General features: G+C 43.5%; 1 protein-coding gene across 5 annotated transcripts in view; it reads right to left on the reverse strand.

Moving 5' to 3' along the window:
- TTC7B (tetratricopeptide repeat domain 7B) overlaps nt 1-25,452 on the reverse strand; it is a 312,432-nt gene that overhangs the window by 250,495 nt on the left and 36,485 nt on the right. For 4 of the 5 annotated variants that reach the window (XM_049898916.1, XM_049898913.1, XM_049898918.1 and 1 more), the window contains exon 3: nt 24,374-24,542. In XM_049898916.1, coding sequence (XP_049754873.1) covers nt 24,374-24,542 — 169 coding nt within the window. The remainder of the gene's footprint in view (nt 1-24,373; nt 24,543-25,452) is intronic. The other variant, XM_049898915.1, reaches the window with a different exon arrangement.

A 25,452-nucleotide genomic window follows, 5' to 3' on the forward strand; every position in this document is an offset into this window, starting at 1 on the left:
TATCGCAACGATGGGGCTAGGATGTGGTAGTGATTATATATATCTAACGACTCAGTCTTGGCTATTTATCCATTAAATTAGTTACCCATCAACTCAGTCATTGGATGAGAGCTAATTTTGGAGGTATTATCTCTCTGGCATGTCCAGGTTGCTCTGCTCACAGGTCTATCATGCTCCCTAGTCTGATACAATTATCAGTTAGTGAGTCACAGGGTTCACAGTTAGCACCCAAGGGGTTATGGGTGAGGTACCAACAAAATTGGCTATTAACTCATTGCCATTCAATTGATTCCAAGGTCAAAAAGGGAGAGTGTTGACATGTTGTGGGGCTGTTAACCACTGTCACAAAACAATACTAACTATTGAATGAGAAGCTAGTTTGTTCTGTAAATCTTCATCTAAAGTACAATAAAAAGAGAGGCTGGGCCAAGATATCAGAGTCATCAGATGCTTCTGGTGAACCCTCTTACAAAAAAGACCCCCCCCAAAAAACAAGTAAAACGATTACATTTATGAAAAGCCAGAACCCCGGAACAACAAATGTGAACTTAGAAGATGGACTGAGCAGCACGGGGAGGGAGAGAAGGTTTGGAAGCAGAGAGGAGTTGCTGAACCTGAATTACCAGGATCCCTTAGGCACCATTCCCAGAAGTGGCTGTGGAAGGCTGGTGGTAGCATTCAGCTGCAGTTTCCTCAGGGAGAAACAGGCAGCCACACAGCCCACTCACACCTCTGGAACCAGAGAAGAACAGTACTCTCAGCAAAAACTAAGTACTTGCGTATATTTTACTGTGCCCCCAGCCCCCATGCCAGCTTCAGTGGCTGTCAATTTCCCTGGGCCTGAGATATGTCCTGTTTTGTACCCTGAGCCATTCTCCTGGCCTTGGAGAAGGAATAAATTCACAACTGGGGAAAAGATAATCTGCCAGTTTACTAACATTGGGAGCTCACGACAGAAGCAGCACCTGTCCAGGCATAAACACTCTGTGCACTTTGAATACCTTTCCCCACTGCACAGACCTGTGTGGGCCTATTTCAGGAAAAAAGACCCTTGTTGGCAGACTACAACTGTTCCAGCTGTGTGGTGGAGAGGTGAGTGTTTGATGTTTGACACGGCTTTGCCTATTAAACAGGGTCCTCACCTACCCACATCAGGGGCCTAAGGACTGGTGGCTCCACTCAGGTCACACAGCCACCCACGACAGGAGTCCAAGGATAGCTGGTACCTCTCAGTTCTTACACCAAAAGCATTGGGTGCCCAAGGTTCATCTGCAGAATCTACCCACCTGTACGCTCTGGGGAACAAGGACACACTTCCCTCACAGACACTTGGGGGATGGTTGTCAGCCCCCTGCCTTGTTTAGAGCATCACCCCTGCTGAAACGAGACACTGATACCTACACCAATCACCCCTACCCATCTAACACTGTAGGACAGAGCCTGTACCACACACTTGATGACCAACTACCTGGACACCTGAACTGAATCCATACAAGAAAAGTGAATGGACTCCTAGGCTCATATACTTGGTAACAGTAGCCATCTGGTGACAGGACGTTAGAGCTTCAAAGGTGAAAATAATCAAGCTAGATCACTCAAGCAACCTATTTGGACATATCAAAACAAAACAAAGCAAGAAGCTAGTATATAGTAAGCAAATATTAAAAAAAACTGATACAATAACTTACAGATGGCATGGAGACAACAGTCAATATCAAATCACATAAAGAAGCAGACCACGATCGCTTCAACAAGCTCTGAAAACAAAGAATCAAGGGATCTTCTGGATGAAGGTGCAATCCTGGAATTACCAGATGCAGAATACAAAAGATTCATACACAGAACTCTTCAACATCAGGAAGGAGATCAGGCAATACACAGAACAAGCCAAGGAATACAAAGATACAGCCATTGAAGAAATTAAAAAGGTTATTCAAGAACATAATGAAAAATTTAATAAGCTGCAAGAATCCATACAGAGGCAGCAATCAGAAATTCAAAAGATTAACAATAAAATTACAGAATTAGACAACTCAATACAAAGTCAGAAAAGCAGAATTAAGCAAGTGGAAGGCAGTACTGGGGAACCTGAAGATAAAGTACTTGGCACCAATATATTCAAAGAAAAATCAGATAAAAGAATTTAAAACAAATGAAGAAACCTTAAGAATCATGCGGGACTCTATCAAGACATACAACCTACGAGTGACTGGAGTACCAGAACAGGAAGGGTTAACAGAAAATACAGAGAGAATTGTTGAAGATTTGCTAGCAGAAAACTTCCCTGATATCCTGAAAGATGAGAAGATACTTATCCAAGATGCTCATCCAACTCCACATAAGGCAGATCTTAAAAGAAAGTCACCAAGACATATTATAATCAAACTTGCCAAAACCAAAAATAAAGAGAGAATTTTAAGAGCAGCTAGGGAAAAACAAAAAGTCACCTACCAAGAACAGTCAATAAGAATAAGCTCAGACTACTCAGCAGAAACCATGCAGGCAAGAAGGCAGTGGGATGACTTATATAAAGCACTGGAGGAAAAAATTGCCAGCCAAGAATCATATATACAGCAAAACTGTCTCTCAAGTATGAAGGAGAAATAAGGACACTTCCAGATAAACAGAAGTTTAGGGAATTCATAAAAAAAGCCAAACCAAAACGACAAGATATACTAAAGGGAGTTCTCTGGTTAGAAAATCAATAATATCAGATATCAACCCAAGACTAGAACACTGGACAGAGCAATCAGGTGTCAACCCAGATAGGGAAATCACAAAAATAAATCAGGATTAAAAAACGCTCAAAACAGGGAAAGAGCAATGTCATTATTTAAAAGAAGACAACATTAAAACAATAAAGAGGGACTAAGAAATATGGAGAGGAAGACAAGGCAATATAAAGAAATAAAAGTTAGGTTTAAACTTAGAAAAATCGGGGTAAATATTAAGGTAACCACAAAGGAGACTAACAATCCTACTCATCAAAATAAAATACAAGAAAAAAATAGAGACTAAGCAGAAACAAAATCAATGACAACGAATAAGAGGAAAAGACAATATATAAACTACTCAGCACAAAAAATCAAGTGGGAAAAAGCAACTGTCAACAACACACAAAAAAAGACACCAAATGACAGCAAAAAACTCACACCTATCCGTAATTACGCTGAATGTAAAAAGACTAAATGCACCAATAAAGAGACAGAGAGTGGCAAAATGGATTTAAAAAAACCACGATCCATCTACATGCTGCCTACAAGAGACACACCTTAGACTTAGAGACACAAACAAACTACAACTCAAAGGATGGAAAAACATATAAAGCAAACAACAATCAAAAAAAGAGCAGGAGTGGCAATATTAATTTCTGACAAAATAGACTTTAAAGTTAAATCTACCACAAAGTATAAGGAAGGATGCTATATAATGATTAAAGAGACAATATACCAGGAGCATATAACTACATTAAATGTTTATGTACCCAATGACAGGGCTGCAAGATACATAAAACAAACTCTAACAGCATTGAAAAGTGAGATGGACAGTTCCACAATAATAGTAGGAGACTTCGACACACCACTTTCAGTGAAGGACGGGACATCCAGAAAGAAGCTCAATAAAGACACAGAAGATCTAAATGCCACTATCAACCAACTTGACCTCACAAACATATACAGAACACTCCACCCAAAAGCAACCAAGTATGCTTTCTTTTCTAGTGCACATGGAACATCCTCTAGAATAGACCACATATTAGGTCATAAAGCAAGCCTTAGCAGAATCCAAAACATCTAAATATTACAAAGTATCTTCTCCGATCATAAGGCCATAAAAGTAGAAATCAATAATGGGAAAAGAAATCAAACACTTGGAAACTGAACAATACCCTGCTCAAAAAAGACTGGGTTATAAAAGATATCAAGGATGGAGTAAAGAAATTCATAGACTCCAATGAGAATGAAAACACGTCCTATCAGAACCTTTAGGACACAGAGAAAGCAGTGCTCAGAGGTCAATTTATATCAATCAATAAATGCACACATACAAAAAGAAGAAAGGGCCAAAATCAAAGAATTATCCCTATAACTTGAACAAGTAGAAAGAGAGCAACAAAATAAACCCTCAGGCACCAGAGGAAAGCAAATAATAAAAATTAGAGCAGGATTAAATGAAATAGAGAACAGAAAAACAACTGAACGAGTTAATAAGACCAAAAGCTGGTTCTTTGAAAAAATTAACAAAATTGATAAACCACTGGCCAAACTGACAAAAGAAAAACAGGAGAGGAAACAAATAACCCAAATCAGAAATGAGATGGGTGATATTACAACAGACCCAGCAGAAATTAAAAGAATCATACCAGATTACTATGAAAAATTGTACTCTAACAAATTTGAAAACCTAGAAGAAATGGATGAATTTCTAGAAACACACTACCTATCTAAACTAACACAAACAGAGTTAGAACAACTAAATAAACCCTTAACAAAAGAAGAGATTGAAAAGGTAATTAAAAAACTCCCAACAAAAAAAAGTCCTGGCCCAGACGGCTTCACTGCAGAGTTCTACCAAATCCTCAGAGAAGAGTTAACACCACTACTACTAAAGGTATTTCAGAGCATAGAAAAGGACAGAATACTACCAAACTTATTCTATGAAGCCCGCACATCCCTGATACCGAAACCAGCTAAAGACACCACAAAAAAGACAATTACAGACCTATATCCCTCATGAACACAGATGCAAAAATCCTCAACAAAATTCTAGCCAATAGAATTCAACAACATATCAAAAAAATAATTCACCACGACCAAGTGGGATTCATACCAGGTATGCAGGGATGGTTCAACATTAGAAAAACAATTAATGTAATCCACCACATAAATAAAACAAAAGATAAGAATTACATGATTTTATCAATTGATGCAGAAAAGGCATTTGACAAAGTTCAACACCCATTCATGATAAAAATTCTCAGCAAAATAGGAATAGAAGGAAAATTCCTCAACATAATAAAGGGCATTTATACAAAGCCAATAGCCAACATCATCCTAAATGTAGAGAGTCTGAAAGCATTCCCCTTGAGATCAGGAACCAAACAAGGATGCCCTTTATCACCACTCTTATTCAACATTGTGCTGGAGGTCCTAGCCAGAGCAATTAGGCTAGATAAAGAAATAAAGGCATCCAGATTGGCAAGGAAGAAGTAAAAGTATCTCTATTTGCAGATGACATGATCTTCTACACAGAAAGCCCTAAGGAATCCTCAAAAAAAACTACTGAAACTAATAGAAGAGTTCAGCTGAGTAACAGGATACAAGTTAAGCATTCAAAGATCAGTTGGATTCCTCTCCACCAACAAAAAAACATTGAAGAGGAAATCACCAAATTAATACCATTCACAGTAGCCCCCAAGAAGATAAAATACTTAGGAATAAATCTTAACCAGAGACATAAAAGACCTATACAAAGAAAACTACAGGACACTACTGCAAGAAACCAAAAGAGACATACATAAGTGGAAAAATATACCTTGCTCATGAATAGGAAGGCTTAACATTGTAAAAATGTCTATTCTACCAAAAACCATCTATAGATACAAAGCAATTCCGATCCAAATTCCAATGACATTTTTTAATGAGATGGAGAAACAAATCACCAACTTCATATGTAAGGGCAAGAGAACCCGGATAAGTAATGCATTACTGAAAAAGAACAAAGTGGGAGGCCACACTCTACCTGATTTTAGGATCTATTATACCACCACAGTAATCAAAACAGCCTGGTACTGATACAACAACAGATACATAGACTAATGGAACAGAATTGAGAATCCAGACATAAATCCATCCACATATGAGCAGGTGATATTTGACAAAGGCCCAAAGTCAGTTAAATGGGGAAAAGACAGTCTCTTTAACAAATGGTGCTGGATATCCACCTGCAAGAAAATGAAACAAGACCCATATCTCACACCATGCACAAAAACTAACTCAAAAGGAATCAAAGACCTAAATCTAAAATCTAAAATGATAAAGATCATGGAAGAAAAAATAGGGACAATGCTAGGAGCCCTAATACATGATATAAACAGTATACAAAACATTACTAACAATGCAGAAGAAAAACTAGATAACTGGGAGCTCCTGAAAATCAAACACCTATGCTCATCCAAAGACTTCACCAAAAGAGTAAAAAGATTACCTACACACTGGGAAAAAGTTTTTAGCCATGACATTTCTGATCAGCATCTGATCTCTAAAATCTACATGATACTGCAAAAAGACAAATAACTCAATTAAAAATGGGCAAAGGATATGAACAGCCACTTCACTAAAGAAGACATTCAGGTAGGTAACAGATACACGAGAAAATGCTCACAATCATTAGCCATTAGAGAAATGTAAATCAAAACTACAATAAGATTCCATCTCACTCCAACAGGGCTGGCATTAATCCAAAAAACACAAAACAATAAATGTTGGAGAAGTTGTGGAGAGACTGGAACACTTATACACTCCTGGTGGGAATGTAAAATGGTACAACCACTTTGGAAATAAATCAATTTGGCGCTTCCTTAAAAAACTAGGAATAGAATTACCATAGGATCCAGCAATCCACTCCTTGGAATGTATCCTAGAGAAATAAGAGCCTTTAAAGGAACAGATATATGCACACTCATGTTCATTGCAGCACCTTTTACAATAGCAAAAAGATGGAAACAAACAAGGTGCCCAGCAATGGATGAATGGATAAATAAATTATGGTATATTCACATAATGGAATACTATGCATCAATAAAGAACAATGATGAATCCATGAAAAATTTCATAATATGGAGGAATCTGGAAGGCACTATGCTGAGTGAAATTAGTCAGTTGCAAAAAGACAAATATTGTATGAGACCACTATTATAAGAACTTGAAAAATAGTTTAAACAGAGAAGAAAATATTCTTTGATGGTTACGAGAACAGGGAGGGAGAGGGGTTTTCACTAATTAGACAGTAGATGAGAACTATTCTAGGTTAAGGGAAAGACAACACACAATACAGGAGAGGTCAGCACAACTGGACTAAACCAAAAGCAAAGAAGTTTCCTGAATAAACTGAATGCTTCAAAGGCCAGTGCAGCAGGGGTGGGGGTTTGGGGACCATGGTTTCAGGGGGCATCTAGGTCAACCGGCATAATAAAATCTATTAGGAAAACATTCTGCATCCCACTTTGGAGAGTGGCGTCTGGGGTCTTAAACACTAGCAAGCAGCCATCTAAGATGCAACAATTGATCTCAACCTACCTGGAGCAAAGGAGAATGAAGAACACCAAAGACACAAGGTAATTATGAGCCCAAAAGACAGAAAGGGCCATATAACCCAGAGACTACACCAGCCAGAGACCAGAAGAACTAGATGGTGGCCAGCTACAACCAATGACTGCCCTGAGAGGGAACACAACAGAGAACCCCTGAGGGAGCAGGAGAGCAGTAGGATGCAGACCCCAAATTCTTGTAAAAAGACCAGACTTAATGGTCTGACTGAGACTAGAAGGTTCCCAGAGATCATGGTCCACAGACCTTCTGTTAGCCCAAGACAGGAACCATTTCCAAAGGCAATTCTGGGATAGAAAATGATACTGTTGAGGAGTGAGCATCTTGGATCAAGTAGATACATGAGACTATGTTCGCATCTCCTTTCCAGAGGGGAGATGACAGGGTAAAAGGGGTCAGAAGCTGGCCAAATGGACACAAAAACGAAGAGTGGAGGGAAGGAGTGTGCTGTCTCATTAAAGTGACAGTAACTAGGAGTATAGGAGTATATAGCAAGGTGTATATAAGTTTTTGTATGAGAGACTGACTTGGTTTTTAAACTTTCACTTAAAGCACAATTTAAAAAAGGAAAAAAAATAATAAAGTACAACAAAAAAAGGGGGCAAAGTATCTGAATAGATAGGCAAATAAATGGCCAATAAGCGGCCAATAAGCACATGAAATGTTGCTCAACATCATTAGTCATTAGGGAAATGCAAATCAAAACCACAGTGAGACACCACTTCACACACACCAGGATGGCTAGAATCGGAAAGACATTCACCAGAGTTGGTGAGGATGTGGAGAAATCAGAAGTCTTATCCGTCACTGGTGGGAATGTAAACTAGTGCAGCTGCTTTGGAAAACGGTTTGGCAGTGGACCTCAAAAAGTGAAGAATAGACTTACCGTAAAAAAAAAAAAAAATTGCCATCGAGTTGATTCTGACTCATAGCAACCCCACAGAGTTACCATAAACCAAACCAAAAAAACCCAGGGCCGTCGAGTCGATTCCGACTCATAGTGGCCCTATAGGACAGAGCAGAACTGCCCCATAGAGTTTCCAATGAGCGCCTGGCGGATTCGAACTGCCGACCCTTTGGTTAGCAGCCGTAGCACTTAACCACTACGCCACCAGGGTTTCCAGAGTTACCATATGATGCAGTAATTCCATGCCTAGGTATATACCCAAGAGAACTGAACACACATTTCTACTCAAATCTCACGCGTAAATTACATATCAATAACCAAAGTTGCTATAACAAAAAGAAAAAAATTTTTTTTGAGAAAATTTATAACTTTTACAACCCAAATGGATTATAAGTGATTGGTTCAATAATATCCATAAAGCACACTTCTGTGCAGCCATTAAAAACTGTTTTCAACAAATATTTAATGATATAGAAAAATAATTATATACACTTCTTTTACTATATGTATATACGTACATGTATATGTGTATACATATATAGTAAGAAAAGAACACAGTCTTGTGTATATACATACATATATACACACACTATATATATATATTTTTTTATATATATACATATATATAGTATTTATATATAGCATAGTCACGTGTGTGTGTGTGTGTGTGTGTGTGTATTTAACAGTGGTTAACGAGCTCAAGTTATCCATAACTTTATGGATAACACTGTGAAGAATGGGAATTCTAAAATACTTAATTGTTCCTCATGAGGAACCTATACATAGATCAAGAGGCAGCCGTTTGAACAGAACAAGGGGATACTGCATGGTTTAAAGTCAGGAAAGGTGTGCATCAAGGTTGTATCCTTTCACCATATTTATTCAATCTGTATGCTAAACAAATAATCCAAAGCCAGACTATACGAAGAACAGGGCATCAGGACTGGAGGAAGACTCATTCATAACCTGTGGTATGCAGATGACACATCCTCACTTGCTGAAAGTGAAGAGGACTTGAAGCACTTACTGATTAGGATCAAAGACCACAGCCTTCAGTATGGATTACACCTCCGCATAAACAAAAGTCCTCACAACTGGACCAATAAGCAACATCATGATAAATGGAGAAAAGGTTGAAGTTGTCAAGGATTTCATTTTACTTGCATCCACAATCAACACCCATGGAAGCAGCAGTCAAGAAATCAAAAGACGCATTGCATCGGGCAAATCTGCTGCAAAAGACCTCTTTAAAGTGTTGAAAAGCAAAGACGTCACCTTGAAGACTACGGTGCGCCTGACTCAAAAAAAAAAAAACTGAAGCCATGGTATTTTCAATTGCATCATATGCATGTGAAAGCTGGACAATGAATAAGGAAGACTGAAGAAGAACTGACGCCTTTGAGTTGTGGTGCTGGTGAAGAATATTGAATATACCATGGACTGCCAAAAGAATGAACAAATCTGTCTTAGAAGAAGTACAGTCAGAACGCTCTTTGGAAGCAAGGATGGCGAGACTACGTCTCACATACTCTGGACACGTTATCAGGAGGGATCCGTCCCTGGAGAAGGACATCATGCTTGGCAAAGTAGAGGTTCAGATTAAAAAAGGAAGACACTCAATGAGATGGATTGATGCAGTGGCTGCAACAGGAGGCTCAAGGCATAGCAATGACTGTGAGAATGGTGTGGGACCAGGCAGTGTTTCCTTCTGTTGTGCATAGGGTCGCTATGAGTCAGAACCAACTAGACAGCACCTAACAACAACACCACCACAATGAGCTCCAGAGGCAGCATGGTGATGGATTTTATTGTCTAATTATATTTTTCTTTATTTTCGAAACAGTTTATACTGAACAATAAGCATTTGCTTTTAGATCAATGGCATTACAGTCCGTGCTAGCCAGAATGAGAGGAGCTGGCCCCTCACCTGCAAGCAGGAAAAAGCACAGGTACAGCAGTTCAGCAGGGCAGTCTGGAAATACTTCTCTTTGGACCCAGACTCTCCACTGCTGAGAACCTCTCCTAGGGAAATCATTGAGGACTGGCACAAAGACCAGGCTGAGCAGGTGTTCATCACAGCCTACGTGTTACAGTGAAAACAACCTAAATATCCAAAAAGAGCCTTTTTAGTTAAATAAATTATACCTCATCCGTACAATGAAATGCTACGCAGCTGCTTAAAATGTTGTGGAAATTTATCTGTTGTCGTGGAGTGTGTTTGTGATCAATAACCCCTTGCTCCTGAGTTCATTCTGACTCATAGTGGCCCCATAGGACAGAGTAGAACAGCCCCACAGGGTTTCCAAAGCTGTAATCTTACAGAAGCAGACTCCCACATCTTTTTCCCATTGAGCTGCTGGTGAGTTTAAACCCTACTGACCTTTCAGTTAGAGGCCAAAAGCTTTAACCACTGTGCCATCAGGACTCCTTCCTGTGACCAGTAGTGAAGTAGAAAATGCAGGTCACCAAGCAGTACAAGTGGTACACTCCCATTTTTATAAAAAAATTATCCACCCAGATCATAAGCACAAACATAGAGAAGGTCCGGATGGAAACGCACCAACATGGTCACAGCAGTTCCCTCTGGGTAGACGGGGTAATGGATATTTTTGTTTTTTTGACTTGGCTATACTTTCTGATTTGGACATACCAAAAAAAATCCAAACCCATTGCTGTCAAGTCAATTTTGACTCATACCGACCCTATAGGACAGAGTAGAACTGCCCATAGGGCTTCCAAAGAGCAGCTGGTAGATTTGAACTGCCAACCTTTTGGTTAGCAGCTGAGCTCTTAACCTCTGTGCATAGAGTGCACATATATTTTGCATCTATTAAGAAGTAAAACAAAATTGTAGGGAAAGAGGAAGGAAGTCAACCCCAGGGACAGCTAAGCAGGAGCATGACAGGCAGGGCAGGGCAGGGGACCAGGGGTGGAGAGGAGGGTAAGGCCATCACAGCTACCTGCTGCCCCCAACCTCAGGGGTGCATGAGGGCAGACTATGGAAATCCCCTTCTACTGACCTTGAATGTATATGTTTCCAAGCCTTTTCCCATTGTCTCATTCAGTCTTCTCAGCACTGTTGTCAAAGTATCATTGTCCCCATTTTGTAGACAAGAAAAGTGTGATTTTAGCTGAAATTACTCAAGAATCACAGACTGATAGAATCACAGGGTCAGCAGGTTATCTAACACCAGAATCTCCTCAACAGCATCTCCATTCACTGCCCAGGCTCCGACTCCATCAAGTGGGAAGAGTACTGATCCTGGAGCCCACAGGCTTGGATGTGACTCATCTCACTATGAAATGCGGTCTTCAGCCCCTCTGCAGGGAATGATAATCCCTAGGGCTCAGGGCTATTCTGAGGACAAAGTGCACTCACACATGTGAATAGCTTGGCATCATGCCTGACTCTCTGTGCAGGGCTCGAGAGATGCTAAACCGAAATGAATTCTCATGTCCCAGTGTAGCTGAACCTGGAGCAGCTGTGACCGTTAGGAAAAAAAAAACAACCAAGCCTGTTGCCATCAAGTCAATTCCAAGTCATAGCGGTCCTACAAGACACAGTAGAACTGCCCCATAGAGTTTCCAAGGAGCGGCTGGCGGATAAACTTCCAACCTTTCAGTTAGCAGCCACAGCACTTAACCACTATGCCACCAGGGCTTCCGTGACTGTTAGGAGAACTTCCATATATGGTACGAAAGTTAGACATAGTGCAGTTTCAACCGCTTGGCTTTGGTTCTATCCACCAAGGCTGGGACAAATGAGTCTTTCTTCTCCCAAGAGTCCTCCACATATGTGAGGCTGGCTCCTCCCACTCTGGAGAGTGCTCTCCTCCCAACAGCCCTGTCCTTCAGCAGTTACCCACCTGATGTGGTCTGGGCCCAAGGCCACCTCCAGTCACGTAGTGACTCTGTTACAGAACAGTCACCTGGCCCCTCCCCAACTTTCCCTTCTCCTTTTCCCCTTTAAGGACTCCCACAAAGGAGAAAAGGGACTAAAGGATCAAGGGCCCATCTGATGAGAGGGTTCCTAGTCAACGAGTTACTGTTGTGGACATCCATCATGGACATAAGCCCTTCCTCTGGTGACCAGACCCTGATTCCTCTCACAGGACACCCTCTTCATCACAGCCTTCATGGTAGGCCTAAGTCAGTCACAGGACATGTCACTGGCCCCCTCAGCTAGATCACAGAAGGGAATGGGATCCAGCCAGGGCTGACAGGACACAACGAGGGTCTGGCTGAGATTTCTGAAGATGGACATTTGCTCCTTTCTCCCTGGACTTACACCTAAGACAGCCAGTGCCCAGAGCTGCTCCAGCTACCTGGAGCCTGAGATGGGAACCCCCACAGGGGAAGGCAAGCCAAGAAACAGAGGGAAAGAGTCCTCAATCCAGCTGCAGCTGAAGCCAGTTCGAGTTGGTTCTCCTTTACCTCCAGCTGAAAGGGTCCTAATGCACAGACCTTGGCAGAACTTCAAAATGAGCCTTGACCTTTATGCCCAGGGTAGGAGTTTTGGCCACACCACCAGGAAGCCCTGCAGGATGGGGGTTTAGTTACTGGTGTGGATTTGTACTGCCCCTCCACCGTCTCTTGACCAGCCCTCTGTCAACAGAACACCAGGATCATTCACCCCATCTGCCAAGCAGCTAGCTGGGGCTGGGGCAGGGAGATGAAGTGGACCCCCTGCCCCCATTCCACCCCATCCCCACTCCTACACCCTCAGCAGCCATTGTGCCTCTCTCACAGCACTCTCTCCCACAGAGCCACAAAGTGGCCTCAAATTTCCTCAGGACTCCCCCCATCCCTGCTTCAGCAGCTTCTACCAGTCTGTGTGAACTGGCTCAGAAGGTGAACCCTGGCTACCATGCCTAGGCCTGAAGCTGCTAGCTGTGCAAAGGAGCCAACTGGCCCAGAAGACTTGGACCACGGCCTGGAGAGAGCAGGTCCCTCTAGGAGGTGTGAGTGGACTGGCACTGCCCACCACCAAGATGCCTTTGGCAGGGACCGGCCTTAGTTGGCCCGAGGTCAACCTGCCACCCCCAGGTTCTCTTGGGACCAGCATACTTACATTCCGAAGGATGGAGCCACCATCAGTGACAGCCTATAAGCTCCCAATGAACATGTTTCCATTTTCAGGGGGGAAGTAGGCTGCTGTCTGGAAACAATATTCCAGGATGGAAAAATGGGCTCTGAAGTAGAAAAGCAAACCACCTTCTAAGAAACTCATTCCCTAAGTCACCTGTCAGGGTTCTGGCCTCACTCTGGTGCACAGGGTTGTTAGAATTAATCCTAAGGAGAAAAAGCAAATATATTCTCCTTCTCCTTTCTTTCCTTTATATTGAAAGATAGATGCTTCCTCTGTAGTCTCAATATGTGACAGCCTTTGGAAAGCATGACAAGACTTAAGTTATAATCATCCACTACCTGAAGAACTTCCAATTCAGTCTGCTTCAAGTATTTTCTTTGATACCACCCATGTGCCCAGGACTGCGCAAACTGTGTATGGGGCAAGAACACGTGAGCAACCCCTGATAAACCCCCTTATCAACGTCCTGTTTCCCTTGCGTTGATTTATCTACATTTGCTCTGGTGGGAGTCTCTGCGTGGGGCAGGTGATAGGCTGCTAATCAAAAAGTTGTAAGTTGGAGCTGTTTTTAGAGAAGTAAACTCTCACACTCTGTTAAAATACAGTAAGAGAGATTTATTGAATGCACAAGGACATCTGAATGGGGAGTTAAGGACCTCCAACAAGTGGAGACTACAAAATCCAGAGAAAAGTCGTTTTAAACCCATTATTATAAGGCCAACAGAGAAAGTTAAGACACGATATTCCTATTCATCTAAGAGCTGTCAGTTAGATTAGGGGCAGGACATCTCAAAGTGGCATTTTTCCTAAGATTGGTTACAATGCTATAGGTGGGGTCGTGTGATTTGCTACAAGCCTAAATTGCAGGAGGATGTGCTGGGGTAGGGGTCATTACAGTTACAAAACGAACATAAGCCAAGTATTTTAAGAACAGGTTGTTAAACTGTCTTGCTTTGGGCAAACATTTCCTGAGAGCATCCAACACATCAGGGCTGTGATAGCTATCTGTGTCAAGAGCCCTAGTGGAACATGCTGGCCACCTGCTGGCGCCTCTTGTCTTAACTAACCACCTAGCAAACATTCTTCGGTTACAGGCTTGGATTTTTGTAAGAAGTTATTAGCCTGTTAGCAAGAAGCAGAAGTTAAGATGGGCCAGAGATCGGACCCTGGATCAGTCATTTTACCTTGGTCAAGTGTCCTATAATTTGGACTCCATGACAGAGCCCACCCAGCGGCACCTTGGAAGAAAGGCCTTTGGATCTACTTCTAAAAAAAAAACAGCCACTGAAAACCCTATGGAGCACAGTTCTACTCTGACACACATGGGGTCGCTATGAGTCAGAGTTAACACAACGCAACTATTGTTTTTTGTCTTCTTAGGAGACCCATAGAAGACATCAAGCAATTCCCAGGCACCTCTTCCCAAAATATTTTCTCATTGAATATTTTAAGTCTGTGGCCTAAAGACTGTTTATGCTCAGCGGAGATCTGTGGGTGTGTGAAGACACTGAGTTTTCCAGATGAGGAGAGTACGGCTGAGGGCCAAACCTTTGTGGAAGTGGGTTCTTATGTAAACACCAGTGCTTATAAGCTTTGGCGGGACAGGCAGCACTTTTAAAGAGCCTCTCCTGAGAGCGCCCTTGTCCCTTCACGCTGCCTGTTTAGGAAGGCAGGCGTCTCTCTTCCTTCTCTGATGCTCGTAACATGCACAATGGGCAGTCACACGAGAGCTCTCAGGCCAGCTTCAAACAATGAGCGTGGCAAAAGAGGATGCAGTGCCTTCCAAGGGGAGGCTGTTATTAATTTAGTTAACATCTCCCACTGCTATTCTTCATCAAACTCGCGTGAGAAGCATCAGAAGTTGGTGAGCTCTGCAGACTCTAAAGGAGGTGAGGCCTTTGGAACCGTCCCTGACCTCTGGCCGGGGAAGGAAGCCCAGGCAGAAAAGACAAGCCTTCCTCCCTGGAGCCCAATCGAGAGATGGTTTCTCCTCCTCTGATATCTCCCCAGCCACTGCCACCACCCTTTGGTCAGTTTGTCATACTATAGAGGCTTATGCGTTGCTGTGATGCTGGAAGCTACGCCACTGGTATTTCAAACACCAGCAGGATCATACATGATGGACAGATTTCAGAGACGCTTCCAGACTAAGAGAGACTAGGAAGAAAGGCCCGGTGATCTACTTCTGAAACTTAGCCAATGAAAACCTTATGGATCACAACAGAATATCGTCCAATAGTGCTGGAAGATGAGCCCCCTTGGTTGGAAGGCACTCAAAGCAGACAGTGGCCTCAACAATGAACTCGAGCATACCACCGATCTTGAAGATGGCTCAAGACTGAGCAACATTTTGTTCTCTTGTACAAGGGGTTGCCATGAATCAGAGCTGACTCAATGCAGCTAACAACAACAATCAGCCAATGTATTTAGCATGTCCCTTATAAAGTCACAGTTGTGCCTGACAGCTCTGTGAATTGTTCTTGCCTTTTAAAGAAACTACTTGAATCACTTGATCCATCCCAGTATAAATGCCATTTTGTGATCAAACCATTAATGTGAACCCAATTCCAAAGACTTCTTACCTTCCAAAACTGATAAAGTGTACCTTTGTCTTGAGCACCACCCTCAAGAAATCCTGTTAAGGTAACCTCCCCAGTAGCCCCTGACCACTGGGTACTCACCATCCTCCAGCACCATCAACTTTCCCTCCTTAAGGAGCATTTCAGGTCCCAGATTTTAACCTCCATCTTCCCTTAAAGATTTCCCTCTAAATGTATTGGTCCCCGGTACCATCCCCCTGAGAACCACACCCTCTGCCAGACAGAGCAGATCCATTGTCGTTGTTGCTGTTGTTGTGTGCCGTCACACAACATAGGGCTTCCTAGGCTGTTATCTTTATGGAGGTGCCCTGGTGGCACAGTGGTTAAGCACTCAGCTGCTAACCAAACCCACCAGCTTCTCTGCAGGAGAAAGAGGTGACAGTCTGCTTCCATAAAGATTTACAGCCTTGGAAACCCTATGGGGCAATTCTACTCTGTCCTATACGGTTGCTATGAGTGGGAATCAACTCGACAGCAACGCATTTGGGTTTTTAATTTTTACAGGAGCAGATCGCCAGGTCTTTCTCCTGTGGAGGCACTAGTGGGTTCAACCGTTGACCTTTCGGTTACCAGCTAAGCATTTAACCGTTGCATCAGGGCTCCTTGCAGATTCACTAGAATATGCAAATGGGCACCGGTGTGTTCAGTTTCTCATTCCTTATAACTGAATGCTTTTCAGGAGGTCTATGCATTAGGAGTTAACCCTAAGGATTCCAAAGGATAAAACTAGTTAACATTTGTTGATCTGCCAGGCCTTGCGCTAAGTGCTTTACACGTATTCACTCATTCCCTGTAACAACCCTCCGTAAAATGGAGATCATAACAGTGTCTACATACAATCCATGCTGTAACGTAGATACTATTATGATCTCCATTTGACAGATGGAGAAACTGAGATCCAAAGAAGTGAGAGTAATTTTCCCAAGATCCTATAGCTGATAAGTAACAAAGCCAGAGATCAACCTGGGCTCAAAGCCCCATGATCTTAACCATTGCACCAAAGAAAGCAGCAATTTCAAACCCAAGGGTATGGAAGGAATAGAGAAGATGGAGCAGGATCCACAAAGCTCCCCAACATGGTGCCACCTTTTGCACCTGGACAGAAGAGCTTCCAATCAAGAGTGGGGACCATGGTCTACATCCCCTGGTCCAGGTCCCGCCCCAGTTTATTGTGTGACATACAGCAAGGCCCGTCCCCTCTCCGATGCATTCTCCCCCACTGGAAAATGAGAGATTTGTATGAGAGATGACAGTCCTCTTCTTTTTCCCGGTGCCTGGCTGCCTGGAGGCTATGGTCCTGTGGGTACCTTCTCACCAACGGAGTGTCAGGACAGCTGATGTATGTTACTTCAGCTTGTCTGAAAGATCTCTCTTTCCTCTTTCCATAAGCGTGAGGTGCCAGCGGCCCAGCTTCAATTACACAGAAGAGGACAGCGTCCCAGCAGACGGTGGTGGAACAACAACCTCAGGGAGCAGAGCTGCCCCACCAGCCTTGACCAGTTGGACGGTTACGAAAAAAAACAAGGCCCTTCATTTTTGTTACAGCAAGGTACCTTGCCACAGCTACTTACAAAGGCCATCTCCAAGAAGCGATGACACCCTCCAGCCACGTCTACCTCCCTCTTCTACTGTCCTAGCTGCAGAAAGTCACCCCATCTCCAGCAGATTCAAGTGCCAACGTCTGACTTCCCCTGTCCCCAGCTGCCCCTTTAGGAGAAGAAGATCTGTGGCCACTTGGTGTCCCAGAGATTTCACCTGACATCTTAAACTGTACCCTGGAGCAAAGTCTGCTACTCACTGGATTAACCCAATAGGTACTACCAGAAGCTAAAAAGTTTCTCCATTTCTTCTATTCCTATTCTCAGTCTCTCTACTCAGGCTTAAGAGATATAAGGGAAGAAAAAAAAAAAAAAAACTGAGATTCACTTGGAGGCTCTCTGCTAAGGGAAATGAACTGAAACGTTGCACCTTTGGGAAAGGGATGGGTGCCAGGCTGTTAGGGTGTGCTACAGCCTGCTCCTGCAGCAATTCTCCCATGGTTGACAGAGAACAATCCCAAATCATCAGAAATGCTCAGCATGTTTCCTAAAGGCGAAGAAAACCCATCTGACTGTGCCAGGCTAGCAGAAAAACAACCCAGGGTCGCCTGAATCACACACGGGCATCTGGGTAGAAATCCAAGCAAGGGAATCTTTACAAATTTCCCTCAACAACTGATCACCAGTTACATGCCAGACACTGTGCTAAGTCCCAGGGATGCCAGACGAGCAAGGCAGAGTTCTTCCTTCAGAGGGCGCACAACTGGCAGGAGTCTGTGATAGCAGTACAGCTGATTCTACTATGATTCTCACGTAATTCTAGTCTACTGTGCTGTGACAGCAACCCCCGGTAGGGCAATGGTTAAAAGCTCAGCTGCTAACCAAGAGGTCAGCAGTTCAAATCCAACAGTCACTCCTTGGAAACCCTATGGAGCAGTTCTACTTTGTCCTGTAGGGTCGCTAAGTCAGAATCAACTCAACAACAAAGGGTTTTGGTGCTGTGCCAGGAAAGGAGACAACGAATGACTCTGCAGGGTAAGCCTCAGAGGGCTTCAGAGATGGGACGTGAGAGCTTGACGGGTAGAAAGGATCCTTAGAGGCAGAAACCTGGCTGAGGGCAAGGGTTAGGGCTGGAGGAGCATGGGGGTGGTGAGAAGAAGAGGGGTGCAGGTACAAATCTAGGAGAGTCTCAAATGACCTGGATGTCTTCCACCTGAGAAAACCTTAGCTGGCCAAAGCAAGTTCCGGTCCACATACCAACAGAGCAGAGTGATTAAGGACATGTGCTTTGGAGCCGAACATCCTACAGACTGAGTCTTGCTTCTGCCACTCTGCAGGGGAGTGAGGGCTCCAGAGCCAGCCTCTGAGGTCATGTCCCGACTCTACCACTTCCTAGCTGTAGGCCCTGGTCAGGTTATCTAACCTCCATGTGCCCCAGTTTTCTCATAGGTAAAATGGAAAGAATAATAGCGCTTATTGCTTATTGGTCCAGTTGTGAGGATTTTTGTTTGATGTCCAGGTATAATTCATACTGAAGGCTGTATGATCCTTGTTAGTAAGTGCTTCAAGTCTTCTTTGCATTCTGCAAGCAAGGCTGTGTCATCTGCATATCGCAGGTTGTTAATGAGTCTTCCTCCAATCCTGATGCTGCGTTCTTCTTCTTTAAGTCCAGTTTCCTGGATTATTTACACAGTATACAGGTTGGATAAGTATGGTGAAAGGATACAACTCTGAAACATACCTTTCCTGATTTTAAACCACTCAGTATCCCTTGTTTTGTACAAATAACTGCTTCTTGGTCTATGGACAGGTTCCACAGGTGCAAAATTAAGTTTTCTAGAATTCCATTGTTTGTTTGAAATGTTATCCATAATTTGTTATGATCCACACACTCGAATGCCTTTGCATAGTCAGTAAAACTAGGTAAACATCTTCCTGGTATTCTCTGCTTTCAGTCATGATCCATCTGACATCAGCAATGATATCCCTCCTTTCACATCCTATTCTGAATCTGGCTTGAATTTCTGGCAGTTCCCTGTCTACGTATGCTGCAACCACTTTTGAATTATCTTTAGCAAAATTTTACTCATGTCTGATATTAATGATGTTGTTCAATAATTTTCACATTCTATTGGATCATCTTTCTTTGGAATGGGCATAAATATGGATCTCTTCCAGTCGGTTGGTAGCTGTCTTCCAAATTTCTTGAGCAACTGTTTGTTAAAACATCTCAAATGGTATTCCGTCAATTCCTGGAACCTTGTTTTTCACCAATGCCTCCAGTGCAGCTTGGACTTTATCCCTCAATACCATCAGTTCTTAATCATATGCTGCCTCCTGAAATGGCTGAATGTCGACCAATTCTTTTTGGTTCGGTGACTCTGTGTATTATTTCTATCTTTTTTTGATGCTTCCTACATCATTCAATACTTAGCCCATACAATTCTTCGAAGTTGCAACTAGAGGCCTGAATTTTTTCTTTAGTTCAACTTGAGAAATGCTGGGCATGTTCTTCCCTTTTGGTTTTCTATTTACAGGACTTTGCACATTTCATTATAATGCTTTACTTTTGGCTCCTCAAGCCACCCTTTGAAATCTTCTGTTCAACTCTTCATCATTTCTTCTGTTTGGTTTAGCTGCTCTACATTCAAGAGCAACTTTCAGAGTCTCTTCTGACATCCATTTTTGGTCCTTTCTTTCTTTACTGTTTTTTTAATGACCTTTTGCTTTCTTTATGTATGATGTTCTTGATGTCATCCCACAACTCATCTGCTCTTTGGTCATTAATGTTCAATGCATCAAATCTATCCTTGAGATGGTCTCTAAATTCAGGTGGGATATACTCAAGATGATATTTTGGTTCTCATGAACTTGTTTTAATTTTCTCCAGCCTCAGCTTGAACTTATATATGAGTAACTGATATTCTGTCCTGCAGTCGGCCCCTGGCCTTGTTCAGATAATACTGAGCTTTTCCATTGTGTCTTTCCACAGATGTAGTCAATTTGATTCCTGTGTATTCCATCTGGTGAGGTCCACATGTATGTATAGCTGTAGTTTATATTGTTGAAAAAAGGTATTTGCAATGAATAGTCTTGCAAAATTCTATCATTCAATCTCCAATGTTGTTTCTATCACCAACACCATATTTTTCAGCTACTGATCCTTCTGTTTCCAATTTTCACGTCCCAATCACCAGTAATTATCTATGCATCTTGATTACATGTTTGATCAATTTCAGACTACAGAAGTTGGTAAAAATCTCAATTTCTTCATCTTTGGCATTAGTGGTTGGTGCATAAATTTGAATAATAGTCATATTAACTGGTTTTTCTAGTAGGCGTATGGATATTATTCTCTCACTGACAGCATTGTACTTCGGCACAGATCTTGTAATGTTCTATTTTGACAATGAATGTAATGACAGTTTGGATTACACCTCAGTGTAAAGAAAACAAAAATCCTCACAACTAGACCAATAAGCAACATTATGATAAATGGAGAAAAGACTGAAGTTGTCAAGGATTTCATTTTACTTGGATCCACAATCAACACCCATGGAATTAGCAGTTAAGAAATCAATATAACATATTGCATTGGGTAAATCTGCTACAAAAGACCTCTTTAAGGTATTGAAAAGCAAAGATGTCACTTTGAGGACTACGGTGCACCTGACACAGCCATGGTACTTTCAGTTGCCTCATATACATGCAAAAGCTGGTAAATGAACAAGGAAGACCGAAGAGGAATTGATATCTTTGGATTATGGTGTTGGTGAAGAATATTGACTATACCATGGACTGCCAAAAGAACAAACAAATTCGTCTTGGAAGACGTACAGGTAGAATGCTTCTTAGAAGCGAGGGTGGCAAGCCTTCATCTCATGTATTTTGGACATGTTATCAGGAAGGACCAGTCCCTGGAGAAGGACATCACGCTTGGTAGAGGGTCAGTGAAAGAGAGAAGACCCTCAACGAGATGGACAGACACAGCGGCTGCAACGATGGGCTCAAGCATAGCAACGATTGTGAGGATGGTGCAGAACTAGGCGGTATTTTGTTCCATTGTACATGGGGTTGCTGTAAGTCAGATCTGACTCCACGGCACCTAGCAACAATAGTGCTTACCTTATAAGGTGCTTATGAAAACTGAACAAGATATTCAAATCAAGAGCACAGTACCTGGCACATAAACCACGTTACCTACTGATACTATTCCTAATAATCTCTCCAGTCTCATTTCCTTCACCTATAAAACAGAGTAGGAATTTGGAGGGGCTAAAGAGACAGTAAAGCCCCTGCCAAGGCGGGGCCCACAGGACAGTGTCTATAATTGGATATCGTTAGTGTTAGATTCCCAATAAGCAAAGGCCAGTAGAAAGTGCTCCCAGCTATGAAAGGAAGAGCAGATACATGAATGCAATGACATTTCCAGGCTCTGGCTGAAAACCAGACCTCAGGCCACTATGGAAAAGTTTAAATGACCTACAAAACAGTACAGGGTCATTCCGGTGTCTACATCAGCACCCAGGTAGCCCAGGAGAGTGATGTGTGTCCTTGGGCATCTCTAGGAATTAGACTGGCAATTTCTTTCTGTTATTATAAGTCACTTCTAGTGGCCCCTCCACCCCCTCAATCATCTTTAAGCTAACGTGTTTGCACTGTGCTCACTTTGAACCAGACACTGTTTTAAGCATTTTACATAGACTATCTCATGTAATCCTCATGACACCCAGTGAGAGCTTTATAGATGGGAAAACTGAGGGACAGAGAGGTCAAGGAACTCACACAAGGTCACAGAGCCAGTATGTGACAGAAGTGGGAGGCAGGCCCAGGGAGATGGTTCAAAGTTAGTGCTGGTAACCATCATTCCAGACTGCCTCTCACCTGGCCATGGGCCCTTGAGAGTCTGGGTCCTCTGTGCTGCAGGCCACTTCCTCTAGGCAAATGCCACCTTCGCCTTCCCTGTACACCTGTAACTCTGCATATACCCACAGAAGTCAGAAACCAGCCAGTGCCAGGTTTCCCCAGAGCTGGCCAGGGTGTCCCACAAGCCAAGTGCCTCAGCCCCATGGCTGGGGGCCCACTGCTAACCACACACCAGAGCCAGGCTTGAGGACCAAGTCTCCTGTCCTCCTTGCCCACCTTGCGTGGCAGCCACAAGACTGAGCTGGCATTGCCACCTGCAGACGGGTGACCTCCAGTGGGCTGCCTCAGAGGCAGTACTGAGGCCTGAGCACTTTCTTGGTGCCAAGCCCCTCGCAGAGTCATCCCTACTCCCCCGCAACTAGCAAACCAACTCCTGGCTACCTTCCACGAGTTTTCTCTCGCCTGGAGAGGTCAATCAACTGGGTAACTGGAAATTGCCAAATAAAGATTTGTTCAGGTTCCAGGATATCATTCCTGGCCTACAGTAATATACACACAAACACACTCATACACGCACACGCACACACCAATCAGCTCCCAGCAGCTCAAGGCACGAGAGGTAGCCGAGTAAGTACCAGACAGAGAAGAGGGTGGCTGTGTGGCACAGACCCCACACACCTCCTGGCTCAGAGAGATGCAAAAACAAGCCAGACACTCTTAGGACCCCATGAGCCAGCCTCAAAGGGCCATCCATGCCCATTAAACAGCCAGAGCACTGTAAGAGCCAGGCACCTTCTCCCAGGCCACAGGGACATTTAGAAGATTAATTAGACAAACGTGGCAGCACTCAGAGCTCCCCAGGGACCTAGTGAATGTATCATCCCCATCACAAAACTCTTGAGAAGTGTGCCTCCTGCTGGGTCTCAGTTCACGCTGCAAGGGCAACCAAGTCAGACAGGCAGGGCCACCTGCAGCCCCCGCGTTTCGGCCAGAAAGCACCAGCAGCACACAGTGGCCAGCTCACTGCTTGTCTGGAAGGTCATACCACCCAGCCTCTGGCCTCTGTGCCAGCCACAGTCAGTCACAATGTGTGGACTGGACAGCAGATGGCAGAAAGAAGAGAAGCTGCCTGCTTCAAATGGGCCCCTTCTTGCCATAGCCTTTTAAAAGTCCAGTTCAAAGTGCCCTCCTCCTCCAGGAAGCCTTCCTGGCCCTGCTAGCCTTATGTGACTTCTCCTGCCTCTGAAAAGCTGTTATTCACCCCCAGCATTTACCATTTGCTACCTTCTTTGGGGATAACATTGTAAAATATCATTTATTAAGCATTTGGTATGTGCCAGGTGCTATGTGAAGTGCTTTACATAAATTATTTGACTTAATCCTCAAGGATAACTCTATAACATGGATGTGATTATACCCATTTTATAGATGAGGACACGGCAGCTTAGGCAAGTCAAATAATATCTGTGTCCTGCCTCTCAGTTTTCTTTCCGTGGGGCTGCATTTTCTCAACAGATGACAGCCTCCATCATGGCAACAAAGATAGTATTTGCACTTTCTTCTACCCCCTGAGTCCCCGGGCACGTCGTCAAACACTGGATGACGGACTGCTTCAGTGGCCGCTACATATACCAACCAATTAGCTTTAATTAACCCAGGTGTGGTATTAACAAACAAAAGTATGGTGGGCCACCTGGCCAAGTGACCGTAGGATATGAATCCCTGTGTCTGCTGTGCAGTATCTTATCCAAAAAAGTTCCAGCTCACATTGCATATTAATTACCAGGAAACGTTACTGGAATGTTTTTCCTTCACAGCCTTCAGTGACAGCTAGAGAACTGAGGCTCTGAGGAAACAACGTGTTGCGGGGCTTAAAATTACCCAGTACATGCTGTGGGGCTGACCCAGGTGGCTTTGTTGGAAGTTTCCAAAGTTAATCATCAGCCAAGGGCACAGGTCCAGCAGCAGGCTCCCGGAGACTCGCCTGGCTCCACACACCGTGATGTGGGGGCAAATCCCCCCCAGAGAGAAAGCACGGGCCTCACCTTTGGTAGCGTAGGCCTCTGCGATCATCCGCAACCTGTAGGGGGCGACGGCTGTCAGTGGCAAGTCATCGAGGCCCACCCGGGCATAGATGTTGAGCGCTTCTTTATAATCTCCTTCCACATAATTCAGCTTGGCCATGATCAGATTGGATTCCTGGAGGAATTCTGACTAGAAGGAAAAGGAGAGAAAAAAACATTTTCCTACACTATTATGAGTGATTCTGACGCAGGGTGCAGCCATCTCCTGCTGCAAAACCCCATGGCTCTCCACACAAAAACGTCTGCACGGGTGGTCACAGCAGCATGGCTCATAATACCCAAAGAGCGGAAACAACTCAAGTGTCCATCAAGGGGTGAGTGGCTGATATCCACACAGTGGAGTATTAGCCATAATAAGAAATGAAGTGCTAGTACATGCCACAACACGGATGAACCTTGGAAACATCACGCTAACTAAGTAAAAGTCACCTGTCACAAAAGACCATACATTGCATGATGCCACTGGTATAACACGTCCAGACAGGCAAGTCCATAGAGACAGAAAGCAGATTCGTGGCTGCCAGGGACTTGGGGAAGTTGAGGGGGCAGGGGGTTTCTTCTTGGAGTGATGAAAACGTTCTAAAATTGCCTGTGCTGACGGTTGCACAAGTCTGTGAAAAACCATGAAATTGCACACTTTAAATAGCAGAATTGCATGGGGTATAAATTATATCTCAATACAGCTGTTACAAAACAAAAACCCTATGGCGGCTCTCCTTAGACCCCTGGGCTGGGCTGGGCCAAGGACGGAAGGAAGCCTTCATAAGTAATATATACAAATACCTCAAAAAAAGGAAGCTGCCACTGACCACGCTAGTGGATGCTGCTCACTGCCCTGGGGGTGCCCCACGAGGCTGTAGCCAAAATAGTGCAAGGAGAGAGGCCTTTTTGAATTGGTGGAAATATCAGGAGCTGCTTTATTTCCTGGGGCAGGCTTTTCTCAGAGCCATTCCAGTCTATTAAGCTGAGGTTACTGAGCTCTGGTCGTCTTCCCAGAGGCCCAGGCCGTACCAGTCCTCTGACAGCTCTCCTTCCTCTCC

The sequence above is a fragment of the Elephas maximus genome, chromosome 10 (genome assembly GCF_024166365.1).
Source record: "Elephas maximus indicus isolate mEleMax1 chromosome 10, mEleMax1 primary haplotype, whole genome shotgun sequence".
Taxonomy (NCBI): Eukaryota; Metazoa; Chordata; class Mammalia; order Proboscidea; family Elephantidae; genus Elephas; species Elephas maximus.